This window comes from Cucurbita pepo, unplaced genomic scaffold (assembly GCF_002806865.2).
Source record: "Cucurbita pepo subsp. pepo cultivar mu-cu-16 unplaced genomic scaffold, ASM280686v2 Cp4.1_scaffold000471, whole genome shotgun sequence".
NCBI lineage: Eukaryota > Viridiplantae > Streptophyta > Magnoliopsida > Cucurbitales > Cucurbitaceae > Cucurbita > Cucurbita pepo.
The window spans coordinates 15,586-26,126 of record NW_019646701.1 but is presented as its reverse complement, the minus strand read 5'-3'; the positions used below and the strand labels follow the sequence as shown (position 1 = coordinate 26,126).

General features: G+C 34.4%; 1 protein-coding gene across 2 annotated transcripts; it reads left to right on the top strand.

Moving 5' to 3' along the window:
• Window positions 1–897: 897 nt before the first annotated feature.
• Window positions 898–10,479, top strand: LOC111785386 (alpha-mannosidase I MNS4). Of its 2 annotated transcripts, XM_023665795.1 has the most exons (14): window positions 1,047–1,122; window positions 1,477–1,540; window positions 1,659–1,778; window positions 1,891–1,983; window positions 2,693–2,779; window positions 3,671–3,761; window positions 4,219–4,274; window positions 4,596–4,668; window positions 5,557–5,666; window positions 8,162–8,212; window positions 8,938–9,026; window positions 9,129–9,210; window positions 9,318–9,431; window positions 10,071–10,479. In XM_023665795.1, the coding sequence occupies exons 3-14, from the start codon at window positions 1,668–1,670 to the stop codon at window positions 10,152–10,154; spliced, it is 1,041 nt and encodes a 346-aa protein (XP_023521563.1). In that variant the 5' UTR covers window positions 1,047–1,122; window positions 1,477–1,540; window positions 1,659–1,667; the 3' UTR covers window positions 10,155–10,479. The 2 variants fall into 2 exon arrangements, with proteins under 2 accessions (XP_023521562.1, XP_023521563.1); XM_023665794.1 differs by lacking the exon at window positions 1,477–1,540 and having other exon boundaries at window positions 898–1,122; window positions 10,071–10,477.
• The last annotated feature ends 62 nt before the right edge of the window (window positions 10,480–10,541 follow it).

Here is a 10,541-nt window from a genome sequence, read left to right as displayed (position 1 = left end):
GACATAAGCATATTTGGTTGACCACAACTTTTGAATTCCAAAGATTGAAAAATGAAATTAAAAAAAAAAAGAAGAAAAAACATTGGCCCTATCCATTTCTATCATAATAATATTCTTTTTAACTTTTTTTTTTTTTTTTTTTTTTTTCTATATTTTAAGTAAAATATCATAATTTCAAATTTTTTTTTTTGTCTTAATCAATATTTGAATTTTAAAATGGTAATAAAGGACAGAAATTTCAATTTATACCTAATTGGTTATTGACATATTCAATTATATTTTAAAGTAATTAATAACCAATCCATAAATAGGGTAATAATTCTACCCTACTTTTAATATTATTATGAAAATTAAGACTATTTGACGATCCAATGTTAGTAATGTATTATTGAATGTTTGATATTTGAATTTTATGAGATTTTAACTATTAGTGTAATATGTATAGTAGATAAATACAATATTTTAATAATAAAAATATTACCCATTTACAGCGCTACCCAAAACTAAAAAATAGAGGATTAAGTTGTGAACTTTATTCATATTAAACTCGAATCAAATTAATCCAAAAGATTTATCAAACGCTATCCAACTAGTCCATATCCTAATTTAATTTCTACGTTTAAGTAGGGAGGTTTTAAAAACTAAAGAAATTGGAGTTTTCTAACAAATATTTGTAGTAAAGAAATATAAAATTCGTGAAGAAAATTAACGATATAATGAGAAAACATGAATTTTTAAAATAAAAAAAAACTAAATAATTATGCAATGAAACTGTTAAATATTTATTAAGACGGGTTGGTGTATCAAATATCCTCTCGAGATTTGAGATTTTGGAGCACAGAAAAGGCATTTAAATTAAGAAAATAAATAAATAAATAAATAAATAAAACAGAAGAAACAAGAAGAAGAAGAAGAAGAAGAAGAAGAAGAACCACAGTGATTTTCAGGGCGTCTCAGCACCGGAAGGAAAAACCACGGCGAGAGACTGTAATGGAAGCTCCTTCAACTCGGCTCCCTATCTTCTTTATCTTTCTCTTACTCTCAGTTTCATCTCCCATTTTCATTCAAAAATCTCTAGCTGATGGCGTCACTCCCGACGAAGCCAAACAGCTCAGAGATGAGGTTCGTATTACTTCCCCCTTTTTTCCTCTATCAATTGCGTACCAGAATTCATTAAGGACTCTCAACCAATTAATCTTTCCTCAATTTCGGCACCGTTTAAGCCATACCTATTCTCAATCTCTCATTTGGTAAGCTCGTCAGGTGGGCTACATTGCTTGGTTATTGAAATGCTGAACTTTTTTTTCTAATTTAATTCACTTTTCGGGATCAGTAATCTTAGGATATCTGAAAGAATTTGTTCTTATAATAAATCTCCAATATACGTTTGAACTGCCGCCATTTTCTTTAAACAGTATTTTGTTATACGGGTCATCTTGATTGAGTTTATATTTTTACGCATTCTTGTTAAATTAGCATTGGAGGATCGAACTTCTTACAAGAAGGATAGGGATGCGGGATCTGGAATTAGTGATATCATGTAATTATTTGATTTCTTGAAATATTCTGTTCCAGTTTCGTTTGTTTATGATCTGCCTCTATTTCGCTACTTTTAATTTATTTCAGATTGTTATAAGCAAGATATACTCGCCATGTAGGTACGTGAAATGTTTTATCATGCTTTCAATGGATACATGAAGCATGCTTTTCCTCTCGACGAATTAAGACCTCTGTCGTGTGAAGGAGAAGATTCACTTGGTGGTTATGCTTTGACTTTGGTAAGCTAATTCCTTCTGTTAAATGTCATACATCTAAATAATAGGTTAACTGATTTAGTGATATCATATTGGAACAATGATGATGCTGTTTCCCTCATTTTTGTTGTCATAGATTGATTCATTGGATACACTGGCCCTGCTTGGTGATCGGGAACAATTTGCTGCATCTGTTGAATGGATTGGTAAAAATCTTCGGTTCGATATAGTGAGTAATGTACATTTTTGTGGGGGTTGCTTTCGTGATTAGCTATTTAGGCTTCAACTCCGTCTAATTATTTTTGACACGGACCATTATCTGAATATATATAAATTTTTATCTTATTAGATATTAGATATTAAAAATTAAAAATTTCTCTTTCTTTCACCTTCAGTTATGTGATGAATTTACATGTTGAGGAACTTCGTCAGCATGTGGTTTTATAGAACCGAGATCTTTTGGTCTTCGAGTCTTAGTCCATGACCTCTACTTTAGGTATTTGAATTAGTTTCTTTTTGGATGTAATTTCCGATAGAGACTATACCATCTTAGTATCAAAATTCTGGTGTTCCAACTTAAAACAGTTGAGAGAGATGCAAGTGGTTGGTGACTAAAAGGAACCTCAACAAAAGTTCTTGTAAAAGAGGGATCCCTTATGGTATAGGCTTTGTTTGTTTCTTGAAAGACAGTTGGAGGATAACCAGCCACTACGAGTTGTCACTTGTGTATTTACTAACAAATTTTACGATCATTTTATGATTTCCTGATTGATGAATACAATAGCATTGGCTACTTAATAGTTTCTAAGTGATGGGGTATTATATTATGTGTTTGTAACATTTTGTATTACTAAATTAGAAGATCATTTCAGTTTTGTACCGTTGTAATTCTATAGTTATATATTTCTTCAACTAGAACCTTTCTGTTGTAATTACAGAATAAAACAGTATCTATCTTTGAGACGACAATTCGAGTTCTTGGAGGTTTACTTTCAGCTCATCTTATTGCAAGTGACCACACTACGGTATTGACTTTTTTATTTTGTCTGTGTTGTCTTTCAATTAAAATCATGATGAAATCGACAAAATTGAGGTTCTATATGCATAGTCAATCAAAATCTTATTTTCATGAATAGTGTACCTATGATTGTGAAAGTATTATTCAAAAGTCATTTCTGAAGTCTCAACAAAGTTGAGACATCGGATTGAGAAGTGACAAACACGTTGACTAAGGTAAATCACAGACCGAGGGCAAGCCTCTGAACGGTTCTTTGAAAAATTTTTCTCCTGAAAATAAGACTTTGTAAGAAGAATGGTGTTGTGGTCTGTAAATGTTACGGTTATTGTGTACTTGAAAAAATCATTACTCACAAGCACATGATTTTCATAGGAAGAAGATATATTTTTGTATTGAAAAACTAGTCACCCATGAGAACAGATTAAAGGAAACTTGTTGTAAACAACTTTTAATAAACAGTTAAACAAACTTTTTTCACTAAATTTTTGTTCTAAAAAACAAAATATGTTTTTGAAATTGCTTCTAATAGCCATTAGATATGAGAATTATTTTTTATGCGGGACAGTCAATAGCTAAATATTTACATGCCACTCTTGGTGAGGTCAATTCTGCTTGTTTGATATGCAGTGAGCCTGTGAGGTCCTGTTGTTAGGTTAACTGTTTGTATAGCAACAGAATTAGAACATTACAGATCAAATTCTTCACAAAAGTTTTGTTAGTCAACTTTTCTCCGCCATGGTGATGATAGTATATTTTCAAATTTTGTATGCCTAATGCAGTGCAATATTTGTTGTAGCTAGTTTATCCATTGTTGCCATGTGTGTAGTACAACCTACGTTTTTTGGGTGGTTATTTGATTTTTAAATGAGTATCTGATTGACTCCTTCCCTCCCTATAGGGTATGAAAGTTGCATCCTATGAGAATCAACTGCTTGACTTAGCAGAGGATCTGGCTCGAAGATTACTGCCTGCATTTGACACTCCTACAGGTTGGCTGCTGAACTATTCTGTTGTAGTATAGTGTTATGCTCACATGAAGAGAGTCTCTTTTGCAAATTTTCCATACTGAAATTTGATAAAAATTCCTCCCCTTTTCCTTGTACTAAAAAAAATGATTTCAAATTATCTAGGCATAGGAAAATCACTTATGCTCATCTAATCTTGACTGAATCATCATTTTTGGCACTTCTAGTTCTACCTTAGCGCATGCTTTTCACTTTTATTTTCTGATACATTAATTACCTACAGGCTTAAGTTTGTTATGGTAGAATATGGAATGGGGTTGTAGGGCATTTTACTCTAAATCTGATGTTTTTTGGGTTTCATTATTCAAGAAACAAAGCAGATTTTCCAAGCCACTACTTTCGTGAAACTTAGCTGAAAAGCACTTTTTGGGGTATGCCAGTGTTGGCTATTAATGACAGTCTATTGCATCATATTTTGCAGGAATTCCATTTGGATCAGTTAACCTATTGTATGGAGTTGATGAACATGAAAGCAAGGTAAAACTTCTCAGCCTTATACACATGATGTCTAATGATCAACTAGAAGAGCATGCTATCCATCTAGGTTTTGATAAAGAATTCACGCAGCTTGAAGATAGTTTCTTCTGCCCTTACAATAGTACACACGAGGACTGTAAGAACTAGATTATCAATTGCGACATGCAGTAACCTCGTATAATTTCCAAGGACTGTTTCTGGTTATGCATATGATAACCATGAAGTAATGAAGATAACTAGTAACTATTTAGTAGCTTAGTTGTGAATTCCATCTTTCATCTTATTGAAGTTCTAATACAGGTTTTGTATTCTTTCTCTCAGATAACGTCAACAGCCGGTGGTGGGACCTTAACTTTGGAATTTGGTGTTCTTAGCCGTTTGACGGATGATCCAAGTGAGTGTTGTGACCTTAACTTGAAGTGCGTTCTTTTGTCTTGACCCTTGATTGTTTCCAAGATAACCCAATTTGTGGCTGCATATTTTTTTCTATTTACACTTCTGCATCTTACTATACTTTTTGGGTAGAAGTTACCTATCATGAGTTGGTATCTCTCTTGAGTGTTTTTGGAATTAAAATAAAAGATTGTTAATCTCCTATAGTATTCTCATTAATCTCCTATAGTACTGTCAGATTCACCTAAGTGTCTAGAATATTATTTATGGTAGTAATATCAAAATAGATGTAAGAACACCATGCAAGCCACCCAACCAATTCGAGAGGGCCAGTTATTCTCTCAAACTCTAGTTCCTTAAAAATGCAAATAATTCTCTGCTCAAGTTCTTATTCCTACACATACCTAGGCCCAAAATCTTACCAATTGTCAGACTTATAGTGTCCCTTTTTCTCCTCCTAGAGGACACTTTTGCAATTGGATGCCTAACATTGTGTTCATGAATTGCTCCAATGAAGGATGGCTACAAATTTTTATATTTACGTTGACTCATATTTTTTCGTTCTTATTTCAAGAGAAATCAGTCTGGAGAACTTTAGTAAAACTGACTCCACTGAACAAGTTGTAATAATTTGAATTATTTGTCGTACTTCTCACTATATAGTAAAATGCATAAGTATCCTTCAACTCTGCAATTTTTTTTAATGATGAAACTTAATTCCATTATTTCTTAGCCTCTCGGTCTTGTTGCTCAATACTCGGTTGCTATCTGTTGACATGTATCATATATGGCAATTTTAGAAAGTTGGTTGACTATCATCTGAACTCCAAAAATTTAGTGAACTTGGTCCATAAGATTTCACACATTTTCATTTGCCATTGGAATGCAGTTTTTGAACAAGTAACAAAGAACGCAGTACGTGGACTGTGGGCACGCCGTTCAAAGCTTAATTTAGTTGGTGCACATATTAATGTTTTTACAGGTGAATGGACACAGAAGGTAACATTCATGTCAATGAAAATGAACAATGGATGCATTACATATTCATTTTTTTGATACCCATAGTTGCAATTTGCAAACAACAAGATTTTTTTCAGTTCTCATTGCTCTTTCCCTGGCATGAGTGTCAGAAACAATTAGATTGGCGGAAAGTTTATGATAATTGAAAATTTATTTCCTGATCTTACTGATTCTTCAATCTAATCATACTTTTAATTGGTCATCACTGCTTAGACCTTTCATGGTAAACGTAGTGTAATTTGAAGCAGATGCTTTGATGGACTTAGATTGGGAAAAGAACGCTTGGTTGAATTCCATCATATCCTTTCAATGAAGAATTATGGTTGGAATGAAAATGATAATCTTTTAAGAGAAATCTCAAGATTGGGAGGAAATTCCGGCACATTCCTTTTCCATTTTGGATAAACATTTTTGCAATTATTCAGAACCTGTAATTAATATTTCTTAGAGTAGTTTTTTAAGCTATTTGAGTCGGGATCTATGCCCCCTTTTTGAATTTTTATAAATACAATACAAGAAAAACTTTTTCTTTGTTGCCAAGAATAGGAAGCGTACGTTTATATTTTGATGGGGGGTAGATTTCTATTCTCTTTAGTCGGAGGAACCTATTCTTTTTTATACTCTCCCTCTTTTTAAAATACCGGTGTCAATGATAAAAACCTAGAAAAAGTTACCAGGGACTTCTTGTGGGAGGGGATTGAGGAGTGGTGGGTTGCACCCTATAGGTTGGGAGGTGGTTTCACAGCCCTTGAAGGCAAGTGATTCGAGTATTGACAACCTGAGACTTCCAAATGATGCTTGTTTGGCAAACTGGTTGTGGTATTTCTTTCAGGAATCTCGGGCTTTGTGGCAATGGATCATTGTGAGCACGCTTGGTGCTTACCCTTTAGAGTGGGTCTCTGGTAGTAGGATTTTGATATCTTTTAGAAATCCCTATGAGGCTATCTCTTCAGTTGTTCCTCTCTTCCAGTTCATGAAATGCCCCATTGGGAATGGCTCGGATAGTTACTTTTGGGAGGAATTTTGGGTGGTGGAGGTTCTCTTTGCATATTTTTCCTCCATTTGTACCATCTTTCTGATTCGATGTTGCATTCAGTGGCCTTTATTCTCTCGTCCTCTTGGGAATCTCTGTCCTTCAATTTGGAGTTTCTTTGTTCTCTTACTAGTAGGGAGGCAGTAGAGGTGTCTTGACTTTTCTTTTAAGAAATTCTCATATCATTTGGGGTAGGAGGGATCTTCATTTGTGGACTCCTTGTCCTTCCCAAGACTTTTTGTCTAGCTCTCTTTTCCAGCTTGAGTGTTCCCTCAGACCCTGCTGGCTCCATTCTTTTTCCTCATTTTGGAAGATTAAGATTACTGAGAAGGTTAAGTTCTTTTCCAGAAAGGTCTTACATGAGAGAGTTAATACTATAGGCTGTGTGCAGAGGCATTCTTCCTTCTTTTGGGGGGTTGCAGTGTCAAAAGACTTTTGGTGTCAAAGGGTATAGTAGTGTCAAAAGACTTCGATCATACCCTTTGGAGCTGCCAGTTTTGCTTTTGGTTTGGTCTCATTTCTTGGGGGCTTTTGGTGTGTCTTCAGCTTGGAATAAGAATTCTAGGGCTGTGATTGAGAAGGTTATGCTTTCTCCCCCTTTTAGGGAGAAGGAAAATTTCTGGGGCAACTTCTTTCCTGTTGTACGGGAGTTTTTAGAGGGGGCTGAGCATTCTATGGAGGAGTTGACTGAAGTCATTAGGTTTAATACCTCGATTTGGACCTTGGTGACTGAAGTCTTTTGAAATTATCAATTAGGTCTTATTCTTTTTTATTGGAGCCCTTTTTTAGTTCTTTAGGTACCATTGTATAAGAAAAAAGCTCAGTTTCTTATCAAGAAAAAAAAAAAAAAATCTTTTTTCTTCCCCTTTTGATGATACATTTTCTTCAGCATTTCTTATGAAATTCATTTAGCGAAGCTTTGTTTGTTTACAATTATTACTATATATCACATTTTGTTTGGAATGAAGACATTAGCTATATGGTTTTAGTCTGGTTAAGAAAAATACTCAGGTAGATATGTTACCAAGGATACAAATATATTGGGCGTTTCTTGATGCCATTCTTAAATGAAAGGGCTGTGAGAGATGGAGGATGTAGAATACTGTTACTTTTATATGAAACTTCAACAGTTTTTTGAAATGGCAATATGAGACGCAATGCCACATAGAAGTCAGATTATAGGCGTTGTATTTAGAAAAAACCATTGTAGTTTGGAAGATAGGTCTATGAGTAAGGAGGAAATTGAGGGTTTAGTGTTGTTCTTAACTTCTAGAAGCTCTTTGTCTGAACTATCTAGTAATATTCATATTTCTTTTATTCAAGTCCCTTCGGTATTTATGGGGAAGATGTCTGATCCTCCCTCTTGTTTACTGCCTTCAGATCTAATGAAAAGCATGTTATCCTAAAAAAAAAAATCCACTCTTCATATCTTGTCTCGCAGGATGCAGGTATTGGTACGAGCATTGATTCCTTCTATGAGTATTTACTGAAGGTTGGTAACTACCTAACGTGGAAATAAATGTACCATAGTTGTTACTGGTATGTAATGTTATTATCTCAAGGAAAACTTTCTTTTGGCCATGCTCATGTTGAAATAGAAATTTTATCTATGTGATCCGAGAATCATAGAAGAGGGGATTTGAGATCACTCGAGATGGTTTTGACTTCAAGCTCTTATCACTCAAGATTTAACGCATGTACATTATGCTAACGGTTGTCCAATAAGTGTCCAACAAGGGTTGGATGATCGGACACAGGAACCAAACTAAAATGTTTGTGCTTTTTAGTCAATTTCTACACTTCCAATCCAATTATTAATATGCATCAATACTTTGTTTATGCAGTTTGAATTGCCCTCTACTTTCATGAGAAGTTTCTTTTGCTCTTATTTTATCAATCTATTATTTTTCCTTTAGCACTGGAACTGGTTCATATTAAATGGACAACACTCGAGGCTTTAAACTTTAGAAAATTGTACTTGATGTCTTTTCTTCCATGCAATTATGTTATAATTGTATTTGAAATCATCCTATGGTATTGTGCCAAATGCTTGATTCTGCTAGTATTCAACAATAAACTCCTTATGCAAGCTCAAATAAATTTCTTTACAACAATGGCAGTACAAACCGTCAAATTGTCAATACATGCGTTGCTAATCCCAATCTATTACCCCATAATCTTTTCACTAGTCATTTTTTTTGTAATACATGATTTTAGGCTTACCTTTTGTTTGGAGACGAAGAGTACCTATTCATATTTCAAGAAGCATATGGGGCTGCTATGCATTATCTATTTAATGACCCTTGGTAAGCTTATGCGTTCTAAGTCTAATGGTGAAGAAAATATGTTCCCTCCTTGCCTTTCCTTTTTATTTTTAAAATGATCAATGTTGTAATCCATACATGTAGGTATGTTGAGGTAAATATGGATTCCGCTGCACTCGTCTGGCCATTATTCAACAGTTTGCAGGCATTCTGGCCAGGGCTTCAGGTTTTCGGCTTTCTATAGTTACAATAACAACTGCTTATCATGTTTTCTGTAGTTAAATTCTACTTCAAAGAACAAGAGTTAGATAAATTCTTCTGTTGTCTTGAAAGGTTTTGGCAGGGGACATCGACCCTGCAATTCGAACACATACTGCATTCTTTAGTGTCTGGAAGAGATATGGATTTACACCTGAGGGTTTCAATCTTGCTACACTCAGTGTCCAGGTATTTTAGTTTTCAATAATGGACATGAGTCAACTGATGTCTTAAGATCTTCTTGCTGCTAATCCTANTTGCTACACTCAGTGTCCAGGTATTTTAGTTTTCAATAATGGATATGAGTCAACTGATGTCTTAAGATCTTCTTGCTGCTAATCCTATAATTTCTTTGTTTAAATAGTTTGATAAGAAATGTAGACAGTTATTTTTATTTATATTTGTTCTTTAACTGGAAGCATTTTCAAATGAAAGTCATCTACTGAACTACTTTTGCTCCCACAAATATCATGTCTGGATTGCATTCACAAATGTAGGGAGGATGGACATGTCTTAATTTTGTTAACCCGTCAGTATATCCTAGTCAATGTCATATCCATATCAAATGACCGTGACTTTGCTTCTCATATCAGTTTCTTAAGCTTGCATCTACCACCTGTTTGTGTGCATGGGTTCGTGTATATATATGGTCATTAGTAAGCCTTTCAGAACCCTATGATAAACCTAAGATAACCTTTATAACTAACATTTTTCCTAGTCCTGTTTCTGTAGAGTTGTCGTCTAAATACCTATGTATCCGTTATAATTGAGATTTAATTTTTTGTTCTATGTATGACCTTTTATCCAATTCATTATGTATTCTTGCAGCAAGGGCAGAAAAGTTATCCACTTCGTCCAGAGTTAATAGAGAGCACTTATTGGCTCTACAAAGCCACGAGGAATCCCAGGTGAGCTGAGCTAGTGTAAAGTGGTCCTGCTAAACTTTAGTAGAAGAAGGAGCGTAGTATTTACATAATGCTCATAAAGTTGTGGGCCTACTAGCTTTCTTTAATCTCTACTTTCATTTCTAGTGGGCGTATAGAAAATTGACTAATCTAATTTCTTTGCTTTTGAAAACATCAAGTTATTCGGTAGGAGAGTGCTGAGTTATTTGTTTTTGAAAGATGAAAAATGCATATTACGAGTGCTTGAAATCTTAAACATCTAGGATACGTCAAGATTGTTGATGTTTGTTTACCTTTCTATGGCACCAACTTTTTTCCTCGATTGAGTGGGGGGAGTGAACTTTATTCATACTGTTCCTTGAATACTCCTTGGAGATGGCGTACAGTAAAATCA

Coding starts and splice junctions, on each gene's coding strand:
- LOC111785386 (XM_023665794.1), top strand. CDS start 991: ATGGAAGCTCCTTCAACTCGGCTCCCTATCTTCTTTATCTTTCTCTTA. Junction 2,780..3,670: donor TTGCAAGTGACCACACTACG/GTATTGACTTTT, acceptor CCCTCCCTATAG/GGTATGAAAGTTGCATCCTA. Junction 8,213..8,937: donor TCTATGAGTATTTACTGAAG/GTTGGTAACTAC, acceptor ACATGATTTTAG/GCTTACCTTTTGTTTGGAGA.